This window comes from Trachurus trachurus (assembly GCF_905171665.1).
Source record: "Trachurus trachurus genome assembly, chromosome: 7".
Classification (NCBI taxonomy): Eukaryota; Metazoa; Chordata; class Actinopteri; order Carangiformes; family Carangidae; genus Trachurus; species Trachurus trachurus.
Window position 1 is genome coordinate 27633068 of NC_139901.1, and position 16103 is coordinate 27649170.

General features: G+C 41.6%; 2 protein-coding genes across 5 annotated transcripts in view; one reads left to right on the plus strand and one right to left on the minus strand.

Moving 5' to 3' along the window:
• Positions 1–2: 2 nt before the first annotated feature.
• ptpn22 (protein tyrosine phosphatase non-receptor type 22) lies at positions 3–13755 on the minus strand. Its single transcript, XM_083975861.1, is given in 27 exon segments — positions 3–929; positions 1028–1111; positions 1209–1239; positions 1330–1436; positions 1730–1792; positions 2851–2878; positions 2976–3091; positions 3218–3289; positions 3376–3648; positions 3800–3827; positions 4353–4489; positions 4597–4668; positions 4998–5075; positions 5241–5306; positions 6252–6822; positions 8113–8202; positions 8413–8490; positions 8588–8654; positions 10320–10462; positions 10667–10726; positions 10940–11011; positions 11158–11196; positions 11325–11420; positions 11517–11593; positions 12083–12191; positions 13598–13710; positions 13713–13755. Coding segments are annotated over 27 exon segments (2763 nt in total). The 5' UTR covers positions 13744–13755; the 3' UTR covers positions 3–867.
• A 1287-nt stretch (positions 13756–15042) lies between these two features.
• LOC310988860 (membrane cofactor protein-like) overlaps positions 15043–16103 on the plus strand; it is a 46092-nt gene continuing 45031 nt past the window's right edge. For 3 of the 4 annotated variants that reach the window (XM_083975659.1, XM_083975660.1, XM_083975661.1), the window contains exons 1-2: positions 15043–15099; positions 15490–15594. In XM_083975659.1, the coding sequence (XP_083831785.1) occupies positions 15534–15594 (61 nt within the window). In that variant the 5' untranslated portion in view covers positions 15043–15099; positions 15490–15533. The remainder of the gene's footprint in view (positions 15100–15489; positions 15595–16103) is intronic. The other variant, XM_083975657.1, reaches the window with a different exon arrangement.

Below are 16103 nucleotides of genomic sequence, written 5' to 3' on the forward strand. Positions count from 1 at the left end.
CATAGGGTCTTGACTTGATAAATAAATGTAGAAATAAATGGACAGATGGGATACTGTCACATAAGCCTTTGTCATATTTGCCGTGATGCTACGAATATTTGTTGTTGTTGTTAATGTTCGTACAAGGACATTTTTAATCATATTTGTCAATTGCTCGGCTCGATCTCTTACAGGCAGTGTGGGAGTAGGATAAAAAAAAACAAAAGAAAAACCAATGATGATGCATAGACTTTATATTTTTTAATAAATAAATTTGTGTGACACACTTTAAATGCACAGTGACATTATATGCATATTTAATATGCATCACATACACTGTACTGTACCTTTAAGATATCCTTTTTCACAGGTTGATGATGCTTTCAAGTTGGTTCGAATACTAAAAAGATGGCAGCAGGAGTGTGAATGACAGCGTAGATACGAAACTAACACTCATGATGCTGAACGAGATTCAAAGTTTTACCCGTTTTCTTGTTTCATGCCATAAGCACAAACGCATACAGATACACGCACGCATATATATACACACATACACACACGCATACAACTTAATATGAAGTTTAACAGCATTGTCTTCAAGAGGTTTTGCAGCTTTCCCATGTTGTTCATCGAGCCCCTGGTTAAAATAGTTTAAAATTAAAATTAGTTCATACGACTAAGGCACTTCCTGTTTGTTCTCTGCTCAGAGTGCTGCTGTGCTGTGCTGTGCAAGACGAGGATCAGCCTCCGGCCTCTGGTGCTCTTCACTGACAGTGAGTGTGTGGTCCAAGTCAAACTCCCAGATGTCCACATCGTTAGCGACAGCAGTTTAAAAACAGATCCACCTTTTTATAAATGTTTTAAGACAGGGAGGGAGGGGTGGCCGCCTCAAATCCAAGTCTCTGGGTAACTCCTCGGGCCTTTGGGCTTTCCAAATCGGTTCCCAAATCCTGTGGAGGAGGAGATGGAAACAGTGTCATATAATATAAGTTGCATGTATTGGTATTGAAATAGAAATGTGTAAAATGTGCAAAAATGAGGAAGTTACCAAATTTAAACAGTGAGAACGAGGCACCGTTTGTTGGAGGTTGTGTTCCAGACTCATTTAAAGGAGGTGGAGGAGTCGGTTTATCTGATCAAATACATTTTTTTCAAACACGTTAGTCCAAAGTTTTCTCACAAGCACCAGTGCATTTATTTCAGCTGAATTTTAAATGAGCGTGACTTACTTTTTGGTTTGTGTCTAAAAAACTTCAGACTCTGTGCAAAAGAGACACAAAAGACAGATTCAGCTTTGGCTTTGGCTTCACTTTAAGATCGTGTGTGTGTGTTATTAACGAGTTGTGTTACCTTCGCTCTGCACATTCCCTTCTCGTTGCCTTTGTCTGATCTGTTTCCTGGTGTCTCAGCGTTCAGAGACGGCCTGCGGTTCACCTGCTCATGCTGTCCCACTTGTGCTGATGTTGAACACAAAGAGACAGATGATTTGTTGCTTTTTGAAATTACCCTGATTGTTGCCCCACCCTCCCTCCTTTCTCCATCTCAAAGTGTTCGCGGCATCAAAGCATCATGCAGAAGAGTGATTAACTCAACTACCACAGTAATCAGTTAGGCCTTAGATGTTGAGATATAGTACTGTATGTGCTCGAGCATCTATAAGGAAAGTAGTTGTGTGTCTATTAATAGGTGTAGGTGTGAGAGAGGCTACTGTGTGATGCGCAGCGCCTTTTTAATTTCTGAGGCGACTCACCACTTCCTGCTCCAGCCACGACCACAGGAGATGGAGCGAGCTGCTGAGCAGCAGTCAGGGGCTCTGCAAGAAACACAATGTTCAACAACCCCCCATACTACAAAAACAACAGCACCAGCAGTTATTTCATTTCATTAACAAAAAACCTGTCATTTCACTAATTAAACGTTTGTCCCTCACTTTGATAAACGACGCCTCCCTGTGGTGTGGGCAGGTACTTCTACAGATCAGTCTGAATCTGCCAGTTTTTCTACATTCTCAGCAAACGATGCAAATGCAACCCCGAGGTCTACTTCCTCAGTGTAACGTCTCTGCACTTAAGTATTTTAAATGCTATATTTATCCACGACACTAAGATTCCTACTGCTCTGAAACTTACTGAAAGACTATTAAGTTTCAATCAGAATACTAAATGTAATTCTCACCTAAACTATTATAGTAAATTATTAGCAATCAACAACTCCAATAAAAAGACCAAGATCAACAATAAAGAGACATAAAGTGAAGGTGTTTCTACCACAGAGCTCCACTAAGAACCTATGAATAAACCAGACTTTTGCACTGTGTTAATTTAATTTGATAAGCATAGTAGTATAGTTCAGAATCAGAATAACTTAGTATATAACCCCCGGAGCAAAATTCTTCGGCTACAAACAAACTCCCGATGGAAAAGAGTTAGAAGGTAGATGTATATAATTTGTTTTCTCTAAATAAAATAGGATAAAAAAATATAAATACTACAATACCCACCCCTTAGAATATACATTTACATGTATTTCAAAAAAATACTTTTGACTCATGCATGTAGGTTTAAACCTCCATACGATGACTGTACATACTCACTAGTGCAACCAAATCTGTAATAATACCCATCTCTGCTGTAATTTGAGGGAATTATTGGTTTTAATACTTAAAACCATAAAATAGATCTTCTTATAGATATCAACAAATTTCATTTCATTCTCACTCGGTGGACTACTGTAGATGGTTTGTGTTTGGTTTTGGTCTTTTTATGGGGAAGGAAGAGCTACACTGAGCACCGCTGCCCTCATCATTTAACACCCTCGTCAAGTTCAGCGAAAGCAGAAGAGGAAGCAGCGTTCAACCAAAGATCAACTCACCCGACCCTGAACTCCTGACTCGAACCGACTGTGGAGAGCATTTAAAAGTGGAAAAAAAAAAAGTTAGAATATGCTTACAAATAGAAACTCAGGGAGGAGAGTGTTAGGAAGGGGAGAGATATTACCTTGCTCCTGCACATGACGACATCAAGGAATTTCTTGGACTGAGAGCTGACATCCCACTCGGACGACAAGCCCACCCTCAATGAGGGCTGCGGGCTCGAGGCCGGTGTCACGTGAGCTGTTGGGGAAAAAGAGCGAGAGAGTGAGTAAAAAAAAAAAAGATATATATCACTTCACAGATTCTGCTGCAGGATTGTGTCTCTTGTTGCAAGAGAATTGATGATTATGATGATGATGCACTCACTCTCTTCTGCTCTGAGGATGAAGGACTCGGGGGTTCGGTCAGGGAGTGGAGGAATCAGGCTGCTGTCTTCAGCTGCACAATCAGATAGAAGAATAACGTCAACAACTTTAAACCTTAAATAACTTTATTATATTTTTTCTGCAGACAAAAAAACCTACTGTGAAAATGATGCTGTGGAGGCGGGGCCGATGGGAGTGGAGGTGGAGCCGAGGGGTGAGGAGGCGGAGCCGAGGGGAGAGGAGGCGGGGCCGATGGGTGAGGAGGCGGGGCTGAGGGGAGAGGAGGCGGGGCCGATGGGAGTGGAGGCGGAGTCGATGGGAGCGGAGGCGGAACTGAGGGGAGCGGAGGCGGAGTCGACGGGAGCGGAGGTGGGTGGAGAGGATGGTGGTTTGCAGGTGTATTGGATGCAACATCAAAATGTGCAACTGGTGCTAGAAAAATATCAAAAGAAAACATCAGAGCTGCAGCATTAAATTTGAATTCATCATCATCATATTATTGCAGAACTTTATTATTTATTTTATGGCATTATGAGACAGTTTATACAAAATCCTGAACATTATGTTATCATATAAATCTTACCTGTGAAGTTCATTTTGACTTTAAGGCTCTGCAAGAAAGAAAATGTAATAATATGTTATTGTTACGTAACTGCCACAGCAACCTGATGTGACAGGATGCTCCAGGTCTAAACCATTAACTGTGACCATAAACCACAGCACCATACACATTGTCACTTGAACAGAGATGTTATCTGCTGCTTTCTGACTTTGTTATGTGTGTTATTTAAACCTGTCTGTGTCTAAGATGCTGTTGAAGTTATTTCACTCTCAAAACAAAGAAAAACACGCACTCTCCAAAAAAACTTTCAAGAACAAACTGAAGAGGTGCACGGCCAAAAACTGCAGAAAAAGAAGAAAGGCCAGCAACACTCGTGTCCTTCTCATTGTCTTTTATTGCAAACTGCGTCGGCGCTTAAAACACACAGACCCGGTTTCAACATCTTCCTCAGTGTGTAATTTTAAACAGGAAGTGATGTAATTAAAGCGCCGACACAGTTTGCAATAAAAGACAATGAGAAGGACACGAGTGTTGCTGGCCTTTCTTCTTTTTCTTTAAGTTATTTCACTCTCACCTTACTCCTGGCCCAAGGTTTGGGCTCGTTCGGAGTCGCCGTGGCAGCTGCTGTGGAGATCCCCGACCACTCAGAGGACATTCCTATTCTGCTCAGCTCCACCGGTGGTGTGACTTCGAAGCTCTGCTCCACAGGAGCTGAATGGTGAGCAAGAATGAGAATGAGTTAAACCTAACAATGCACATTTCATATTTATTCCTTTTTGTGTGTGTGATTGATTTGTGGTGTTATTTTGTATCTAGACCTTGATCGATGGCGAGCTCAAACGATTCTGGAGTCCTCTCTGGAAGTGGGGGCACAGGTGAAGGGGTGCAGGCTGGGAAAATGAGAAATGAAATAAGTATGAATAGGCTATATTGAGTATTCTGGGTATTTTGTTGTGAGCACTGCAGCATCAGGAGGTAGAGGAGGGGTCGTCCAATAACTGGAAGGTCAGTGATTCATGTTGAAGTGTCCGCAGGTGGCAATGTATGATTGGTGTGTGAGTGGAGGGAAAAAAAGCACCTGAATGTGATATTCAGTCCATTTACCATCAAAGAGTTATTCTCACTTTGAGAAAATCATTCCTGCCTTTTAAAAAAATCACATTATCTGGAAATATCACATCACATTACACTACATCAGGAGTTTCATAGACGTCCTCACCCCTCAGCTCCCTGACGGCCTCGGCAGCAGCGTTCGGCGGGATGATGACTGATAACCTTTCAGAGGGATGTGAGCGCTCTGAAAGACAAAATCGTGATATGTTAGACATGAGGATGTATAAGCACAGAGATTAGAGACTCTTAAGTAGGAATAGTTTATATATAATGAAGCCAACAGAGAGGCCTGAGCCTGACAGAGGCCTGTGGTTTATACTACAGTCGACATTTACACTCAAACACAAACCTGTGACCATGTCCAGCTCGAAGGATGCAGCGGTTCGTTCAGGCAGCGGAGGAGGCGCCTCCTCATCTGGATGACATTTAAACACAAATGCACATTAATGAATACAAGTATCTATAAAAAGTCAATGTTAAAGGGATAGTTCAACATTTTGGCAAATTCAGCCATTGCCATAATCCTTTTAGTCTTAGGAGTAGGTTCATTACCTTTTATTGTCGGTGCAAGCTGTTTTTAGATCGGCGGGGCAGAGACGCGAGCTGCTCAGCAAACACAATAGAGGCGCATGGTACTTTCGCGTTCCCCTCATCAAACTCATCAAATACACAATCCAACAACTCCAAAATGCTCCCGTGGACAAGTTGTGACCTGCACATTCACCACGCTATGAAATAATAACGTATAATGGTCTTTATGCACAGCTCCACAAGCTCCTTTATTTCCTGTCTTACATTATTGGAACTGATTAATCCAGGTGTGTCTGACCATTGTTGTGACACCTGGATTAATCAGTTTGTCCAATAATGTAAGACAGGAAATAAAGGAGCTTGTTTAAGTTCAGGAAGTAGTGGAACTGTGCATAAAGCCTATTTTGTAACATTACGACACATGAAGCAAATACTCGGGTCTACTTGCGCTTTTGAAGTCACTCCGCCCAGCAGCCGTGTCTGAAAAGTTTCATTCCAGCTACTATACGCATTTGCCTAGAAAACAACTCTGTCTCATAATGTTACATGATTATTTCATAGCGTGGTGAATGTGCAGGTCACAACTTCTTCACAAGAGTTGTTGGATTCCGCATTTGATGAGTTTGATGAAGCAAAAGTACTGTGCTCCGTGCAGAGCTCACGTCTCTGCCCCGCCGTTCTCAAAACAGCTTGCACTGACAATTAAAGGTAATGAACTTACTCCTGAGAGACTATATAAGAGATTATGGAAAAAGGCAAATTTGCCAAAATGTTGAACTCTCCCCTTTAATGCTGTGTTGTCTGTGAGATATATGACCATATACTATACCTGAGACAGGTGAGATCAGATTCTTGTCATTCACACACAACATGGGCGTGTCGAAGATGGGGCTAAACGTCCACTCTTTGGTGTCTTCACCAGGCTCCGCGGGCACCTCCTCTGAGGACGGGGAGCTCATGGGCGTGTCGAAGTACGGGTCCTCCACCATCAGACAAATGGCCTCGGGCACGGCTGCTGCAGGTGGAGGCTTCAGTGATGGGATGTCCTCGCTTTCCTTCCCGCTCGCTGCCTCCTCCTCCGCCTCCTCCTCCACTGCGGCGGCGGCTCTCTGGCTCGTGTGCAGCTGTGCGGGCGAGGTCCTGGCCCCCTCCTGCTGGTCCCGGCCGCCGGTGAGCGCGTCGGCGGAGAAGGCGCAGAACAGGTGCCACTCTCGCTGCTGCTGCTGCTGCCGGTCCACGTGCTGGTCCCCGCCCCTCAGGACGATGAGATTCTCCGAAGCGTAAGGTGAGGTTGTGCGGTGGTGGTGGTGGTACTGTGGTGAAAAGTCTCTCTCCAGCAAATCGAACTCGGTGTCAGATTCAGAGTCGGGCGTGATAGGAGGCGGGACCGTGGTGGTCACCTGTCCAGTTTAAAGGAGGAGTATGAACACATGAACTTCTGCAATTGAATCTCTTCAGCACTGTTTCACTGACTCACAAGTTGCTCTCAATAATCATCAACTGGTTCCTAATGCAGGTAAAAACCAAAGTCATACTTTTCACCGAATCAAAAAACAACACTTACAAAAATCAAATTATCTCCGCTAGTAATGGTACAACTATTGAAAGAGTCTCTGAATACAAATATCTTGGAATCTGGATTGATGACAAATATGGTAACCAAACTAAGACAAAAATAGGCTTTTTTTTTTACAGAAACAAATCATCCTTTCCTCTTCATTGCAGGAAGAAACTTATTGAGGCAACTTTTACGTCAGTTTTAGATTATGGAGACATTTTATACAGGCATGCATCAGCTACAACTTTACATCCACTTGACACCATTTATCATTCAGCCCTGAGGTTTATTACAGGCAACAGCTACAACACTCATCATTGTGACCTGTATTCTAAAGTTGAATGGTCCTCGCTATCTAACAGGCATGATAGACACTGGATTTTATTTATTCTTAAAGCTCTCACTGGCCTCTTACCATCCTATATTAACTCTTTAGTATATTTTAATGCAAGTCTCTATCACACACGGTCAAAGGACTGACTAACACTGCATGTTCCCTCTGTTAATACTGAATTTGTAAAGTCCAGTTTTTCTTCCCGTGCACCTGCAACCTGGAACAATCTGAAACTTACCACACTTTTATCAGTGGGACAATTTAAATCCATAACTACATCTTATTTTTCCTCCAACTGCTCCTGTTTTTAACTAGACTTCTCTGTTTTCAATTTATCTTTGTCACTTTACTTTTTGGTATTTCGTATTTCGGATAATGTTTGCTTCAAACGTGTGTTATGTCTTGTCCGAGTCGGCTATATTGCAAATGAGGTTGCTCCTCAATATATTTCCGAGTTTAAATAAAGATTATAATAATAATAATGAAGGGAATGATGCAACACAAATATGAATTTTACCACATTTGCAAAATGCACTTAAACAAATCACTAACTTCCTGTGTTCAAATAAATCAGCAGCTTTACAGACACAGACTTCACTGTTCAGTTTTGAGTCTGCATTGTGCTTTTTTTCCACTCGGATTACGTAACGGTGTTCTGTGTATAAATGTGACAAAACCACAAGAAAATCCTGCCACAGCTGCTGTGTCTTCCTCACCGTGTGTCACGGCTGTTACTGTAGTCGTATTAATACACTCAGAAGGATGTGTGTATGTGAGTGTGTGCTTCTGGTTGCTCACCTCCTTTCTGCAGGTGTGTGCATCCATGGACTGCTGCAAATATCTCTGAAACAGCACCTTGATGGTTCTGTACACCAGCACATATTGCTCCTGGGGTGAAACAACAACAACAAAAAAAACCTGCTCTGTTAGGTGTCGAGGCCCCTGAGGCATGACGCACGACGAAACACACAAATCATCACAAGGCCTTTGATAGGGAGGAAGGCACTGACATAAAGAGCTGCCTGAAATGTGGTTCTGCTTGTTGGAAGATTTTTGCTCCATGTGACATGTTTTAAAAAAAAAAAAAAAAAAACATACCTTGGTTTGAACCACTGAGGGCCGCTCGGTTCTCATGTTTTGAACGAGGTCGTAGATATTAAAATCTGGAGGGATCATCTAAATAAAAAAGCACACAAACAGTCACGCTTCAGTGCGAATCATTGGGGGGGGAAAAAAACAATGTGCACAATAAGAGGAGGAATATATATCTCACCTGCTTCTTCAGAAGGTTCCAGGTGTAATCGATGACACACAGAGCTCCTGTTCTCCCACAGCCGGCGCTGCAACCACAGCACAAAGTCACATTTTTTCAAACCGCTCGGCTTCGACATGTCTCCTCAATTAATCATCTGTTTATAGAAGTTCAACAACCCAGTGTCAATGAACTGCATCACACTCACCACACCCAATCCGATACTCTGAGCTGGTTTTTTTTTTAAACAAATGGTCATAGTCAGTTCCTGATTCACGCAGCATGAAAACAAACAGTAGCCTACAACATTTTTTTGAAACTGTGAGATCAAATTAGGAAATAAATAAAATAAAAGATGTTTTTTTTTTTTTTTTTAAGGCTTCCACTCAAATCCTAAAAATAAACCGTAGGAGGGTTTTTCCCTTGCTTCGTCATTTCAAGAAATCTGAGTGATCTCCTTTCAGAACCCTGTATCAGTATAGTATCAAATTATCAATAAACCACAAGGGATGTTTGCAATGACATGGCCTTGTGTAGAAAGCACCAGAGCCCGTCACGTGATCTGTATAATGTCATTTCTATTCACACTGTATTAGTTTGAATTTCTTGAACCGGTATTAACAGTGTTGAAGAAGTTGAGAGGTTTTTCTGTACGCGTCAGGGAACACACTCACGCACACTTGTTGTGGAGTGTGTTATTGTAGCAGTGAACTCCTTCTGTTGCAGCGCCGTAGGTTGGATCTGCCACTGACTCATCGTCGTTCCATTCAGTCACATCATCCTCTGAAAGGTGTGGGCTGGGCCGGTCACCATGCGCACCGAGTTTTTATTATATCATGTTGTTTTTTTTCTCTCTCTCTCTCTCTCTTTAGTATAAGAAAGTCTGACGCTTAGTTTCTTGTTCACTTGCTTGGAGGAAAATGGTCTCACACCTCTGAACTCCACCGTGGCTTTAGTTACCAAAAAGAAACAACAAAAGACAAAACTCTCTTCTCTTCTCTCTTCTATTTATTCTATTTTAAAGTTTTTTATGTATTAACATTTGGATGTATATAGTGTATATTTTCATTAACTCATTACTCATAGGGTGCTCAAATTTGAGTTATATTGCTTTTTTTAGGTAGTATGTCTTGCTGCTACTCTATCTATCTATCTATCTATCTATCTATCTATCTATCTATCTATCTATCTATCTATCTATCTATCTATCTATCTATCTATCTATCCTATCTATCTATCTATCTATCTATCTATCTGTCTGTCGTAAACTTGGTGAATGTAGAAGCCGCCGTGTGGGTGCGGGTTGATGGACGTCACATTTTTGGAGTTTTTAGAGCAACTGATGGTGAAATGTTTGTCTTTAAAAGTGCTGTTAACGGTGAGGGGGATTGCCAGTATCGAGTGTATTAAAACCAAGCGGGTCGTTGGCTAACCACCTACACACACTTCCTGTCTTAAAGGCAGAGAGGAAGTGCCTAACCTCTAAGGCCTGAGCCAGGGGCCTTGTACGTGCTGCCCACAGACACTACGTTCCTATAGTAACTGGTGAATCACAACCACAGGCATGATCACACATTAGAGGCAGTTCACGCATTGTTCATCTTCTCACGCTGTAACAAAACAAGTCCCCTCTGTCTAATAATTATGTCAATGATAATAATAATAATAACAAAACACATACAGAACAAAACATCGATAAGATTCTTTGGACAAAAAATAAAATCCCATAATTCTATATGAAGGTGTGTCTGACCTGCAGTGGATGCAGATGGGGATGTCATCGTGGCCCTGATAGGAACGCATCTCTTCCAACATTTCCAGAATGGGAGGGATGGAGTCTGGGACGCCGTGATCCGGCCAGTTGACATAATGCAGCTGTTTCATAGTTCGGCTACACTGTAAAAATAAAATAAAAAGTATAGTAGTTTACTAATGGCCATGGCGCACACAACTGCGTAACGACGTATTGAGGAATTAGACTCTGAGATTTGCCTTCAGTCTTTGTTGCAGCTACCGACACATGAGCAGATAATCTTTTGCTGATCTCAGGTGAATTGTCGTGACAGTTATTCTAACAATATGGGTATAAACACAGCTTACATTGCGGAAAGTCACCCTCAGCATCCTGGTCAAATAATCTCCTTTACTTTCCTCAGAATCCTTAAAAAAAAAAAAAAAAAAAAAAAAAAAAAAAGGTTGAGATTGTGAATTTATTTTTGTTTTAGCTGTATTCAAAACAGACAAAAGAGGAAAGAGAATGACACAGATGTTACATGAAGATAACATGAACTTATAATGTCAGAATATGTCATGGTTCACTTGTAGGAAAATGTCAGAGCAGGAAGTGCAACTCTGAGACAAGAGAATACTCACACAGTAAACTGTAAAAGGCTCACAAACAAAGGGCTGCTCTCCTTTCTGTGGCCAGTAGCACTCACACTTTTTCTACAGAAAGAAAGAAAAAAACGCAGAGGAAATAACGGTTGAAAATGCAGATAAATATATTTATTATGAAAAAGAATTGTGTCCATTATGATCTTGTTTTTTTAAATAACGGCTAATGGGGATCCAGTAAGCAAACAAACTGTTACCTTTCCCATCTCAAACTCTCGACAGGCCATCACTACGACCTAGAGTCACACAAGACAAAGAGAAAAAATAATGTAACAACATTTTTAGCACTGAGGCATCTTCCCAGTTGTTTTGAGATCGACACAAGTGTTAAAAAATAACGACAACTTGTGATGTCCTGCTGTACCTGTACGTTGTACTCCCACAGCATCCTCAGGAAGTCCAGCACGGTGTGAGGCAGAGGACCCTGAGTGGCAATGTACGCCCTCGAGCCCGACATCCCCTGTGGACAAAACACAGCATATAGTTAAGTACACTAATGCAATAATGCACATGAAATCCTAATAATATTGTCCTCACAAGGACTCTGTTCATTTACCTTGATGAAGTTGGCATTGATGTAGTCTGTGTCATTTTTAGTGGTGGTCAGAGTGAGTTTTACTCTGGTGTGGTCAACTAAAAGGAGAGAAATGTGCTTATTTAGTAATAATTAATAGCAAACACATGACCAACGAGTTGTTTGTTGCGTTTTATAAACGTTGGGTAAAAAAAAAAATCAAAACTAAGTAGAATTAGAAAAAGTAGAAATATAAATATGAATAGATTTATTAGTGTTTGAAATATTTTCTGGATACCTGGAGTGGACATGTTCCCCATTGTTTAGTTATTAAAAATAAATCCACATATAGTGTATGATTCAAGACTCAACAGATCTTTATGATCATGGATATTATTAGACATTATTGTATCAAAAAAATTAATTTTAGGACAGTATTTGTACTGTCAATTCTAATGTAAATGTATTTAGATCCAAAAAAGATGCAACCCCCCTTCTTTCATTAATCTCTGCTCGTTTTTGGCATCAGCCCTCATGCAGAATTATATTCATAATGTGATGAAAAACTTTATCATCATCATCACAAAACATCCTTGTGCAAAGCTTACATGGTACAATGTCTTTGTATCGGTTCTTCTTGATGTTTTCCTGCTTTTCAGCCGTCTTGCTGGGGTAGGTCTTGTCGGTGCGGTACTTGATTGACAGGCACTTCAACCTCTGGAAAACACGAGCAAGGATTGATTTCAACTTTTAAAACTTGTTGTGGAACATAGTTTTTGTAGCTGTACAGTCCTGCAGTGTGATCGTTGGTGATGATACGCCTGGTGTCTTTAAACTTCCTCAATTCAAACGATAGAGATAAAACGGAGACACTTATTATTCAGACAGTGCACCAGAGACTCTGCAAGACATTCACATGAATTTTTTTTTGCTGAAGATCACTTAGACATATTCTATGTGTGTGATGCTTTCTACTACCTCAGCTACTATAGACTATTCAACAACTGGTCTTCAACAACACAATGCACAGGGAGAATATTTTGGCCTTTCTCTAAGAGTTCAGTTTAAAATTTTGAGGTGGTTAAAAGTCTAAATTCATCTCTGACTCGCTGTGTCCATAAATAAATGTTTCTCAGATTGGTTAAACAGCATTTTACAAATGGACGTAGTTGTTTCTCTTTCTGTATTATATAGTCTACGGTGGCTTTTAAAGTTGTTGGTGTCAAGTTCTATAAAAATGAAGCTTTACTTTTCTGTGTACATGAAAGTCAGGGGAGAAAAGGAGCCAGGCAAATTACATGTGACCAACTACTCAATGGTCACACATGGTCAGTTTCTATGTGATTCAACCCTTGATGACCAGAATCTGTGACTCATCTTACTAGAAACTGGCAGGACAGCTCACACAAGCTGAGAGGATTTCCATCCAAAATTTAACTGGGTGGAAGGTTTGACACTCCGAGCTCATGGCGCGTCCATGTGAGACACTGGTCTTTTTGTTCACAGCCTCTTTCTCGCACTTCTTCCACACAGTCTGTTAAAAGGCCTCGCAGACCATCTGCAGTGCTAACGCCACAGAGTGCTTTTTGTTTCTGAAGAGGAAGTGATGCAAGAGACCCCTTCCTCTGTAGTGGTCTGGGCTGGTTAGCAGCATGACAGCAGCATGAGCTGCCCTCAGGCGCTGGCATGTCACTCATCTCCATGGGAGCCTGCAGCCTACACTTTGCTTGCATGTGAATGTACATGAAATGTTGTTTGCCGATGGTAAATGAACAGAGGATGTTGTTAGGGGTTGTAAAGCAGTAGCCTATGGGTCTCCACTTGTCATGTGCCTTTGATAACAAGTATCAGTGCAAAGAGGAAGCACAAATGTGGTGTTTGAGCTGTTTATACAAAGAACAGTGTGTTACTTCCCCGATTCGCTGGGTCTTTTGTAAAAAAATTTGGAGCTTTCGCTTTTTATTGTGGTGACTGTCAACTCCGCCAGTATAACACCTTAGCCATAATGACATCTTCTTTGATAATGTGATAATGAAAATAACAGAAGAAATAGGTCTACTGCGCGGAGGCTTCGTCTACTACACACCACTGTATCAGTAAAGGGAACATAAATCTTGACTCACGGCAAACTCCCCAAGAATGCCATTCGGTTCCCCCTCATTCACGGGCTCCCGACTCTCCAGCTGGGCCAGGAAGTTCCTCAGTATCCAGGCCTGCTGCTCCATGGCTGGCTGTACACTGCCTGCGACAGGGCACCTTTCACAGGCATGTCAGGACACAGAGGTCCTCGTCCGGGCTCATGGAGTATAAGATCGTTGAGGTTTTGGTTCAGGGCTGTGGCTCTTCTTGTTGTTGCCTCACAGAGCACTTCTCTACTGCGTCTGTCACGTCAAGGAACTACAAGTGAGGGAACTATGCAAACTGTCTTAGAGGAAGCAAGAGTAAGCTAACAGGTTCTGTGGTCAGATTAAAAAAATGTCACCACGCCCCCTTCCATTGGTGTGTGTCTCACTGGGTCCTAGAGTCACCCGGGTGTTTCATCGCATGACAGTGTCACCGCAGAAATGGGAGGCTGGCGGCCGCAGAACAGACCGGGACACAACAATTATGCACAGAAACAGGCACAAACAGCTGCTCCAACCCAAAGTCAGAATGCAATGCGGGCAGTCTCGCCTGTTGGACAGCATTCAGGAGGACACACACACAAGAGGAGTAGAAGAGGGAGGGATGTGGTTATAGGGATGGAGTCAAAAGCAGAAGGAGTGGTGGAATAAAAGGGAGTCTGACTGACTGACAACACTGGAAGGTTCTCAGCAGACAATGACACTGAGTCAGCTCTACGGGCCTTCGTTTTATTACATTTATCCACAGAAGCCACATGTTTTTGAGATGAAATGCTCTTGGAGAACTGTAGTTGGCAGTGCAGTTTTAAAGTTTTGAATGGGAGGCTTTTTGTTGTTATCATGGGCAAGCATGATGACAAAGAAACACACCAGAAAAACCCTCTGGATGAGCTGGCATGCAGTTTGTGTCAGTCTGGTATCACATAGGCTACCTATATGATGGAGATGCATTGACAATGCAAATGCATCTCCTCAGCAGGTGCACACTATCAAGAGTATGGTGACATCTAGTGGTTGTGTGGTAGTGTGGTCATTTTATGAGGTCTGAGTAAATCATCACAAACATAATTTGCTGGCATTAAGTGTCCAAATAGTGACTAATCTGACAATTTATTAAGTGCATGAATGAAATGGGCGCAGAAGTGATAAACAAAAGAAAAACAATGTCATATCCAACCAAATCTTATCGGCTATTTCAACCAACAGTGAAGGGTCTTTAAGTGACCAGTGGTGAACCGTGGTCCAGTAGGACCATGGGACCACACGTGGCAATAAAACAATCAACCAAAGCAATAAAAACAAAAGCCAAAGAGTCCTACCGGTATGGCACATGTAATAGGCTACTACAACACATTCAAGTTTTTTCAGTATGAAAAGTATCTAAAACAATCAGTGATCTAGCAAATCTCTCGCTGAATTCTCGCGAGATTTTCCTTACCGTTTTGGAAGCAGCGGCGGGCGGCGGTGGTTTGTTGTGGTGTAGGTTCCCAGCTGCTCGGTAGGTAAGTTACACACGTGTGTGTCGTCCTTACGGTAGCTACACTAACAGGAAACGCAACAGCGATAACACACCAAACAACGTCTTCATTTATCACGAATCTGTCAAATTAGCAAAGGCACGTAACGTTAGCTGACCAGGGACCAGCTAATATAATGGTGGTGTTTTGCTCGTTGTTTTCTAAACTACGTGGCAAAGGAGGCTTTACGCCCATGTAGCCTATCAGTTATTTCTAATATAGGGTTATTATCTTGTCCCGAACTGGTGTGATGTTAATGATTTAGTTAGTTGAGAAATTCAACTGTATTTCACCTGTACGGTTGGAGAATAACGAGGCAGTCTTGTTTGTTTTGAATCATCGCTCACATTAACACTTTTATCGTTGTACTTCCAGTTTTTTTTTTCTTCAGCAGAGGCGACTCATTGGCCGACCCCGTCATGGGGATGATCACTCACTTCCTGGTGCTGTGCTCTCTCTCCGTGGTCGTTACTGCGCAAGGTGAGTGGTAGGCCCTATATGTGGGATAAGCTCATTGATTGTGATCTATTTTGTGTGGTAACAACACAAGCCAGAGAGGGAGTAAATGCAGAGAAAAATAACTCCTTGTGTATGTTTTTTTTTTTTTTCAATAATAAAAAAACATACACTAAGAGTTCACCTGGCAGATTTAATAAGATCTGGCAACCTTTTTGAGATCTGCATGAAGCAATCTAATGAGGACAACCACTGACAACCTGCTTAAATTTTACTATATGTAGGCCGATTAGCTACTTTGTTTTGGGGGTTTTTTCTGTAACATTCTCTTTCTCTAATTATGTGTAGGCTTTACAACATACTTACATACATTGTCTTAGATTTACTCATTTATTTGCTTTTTTTTTTTTTTTTTTTTTTTTTTTTACTTTTTGGGGTGGGAGATGGGGGTTGGGATTAATATTCTGTGTTTCTGTATGTCCATGTAGTATGTCCAAAATAAATGAAGTTAAAAAAAAATGTTGCATTCCATA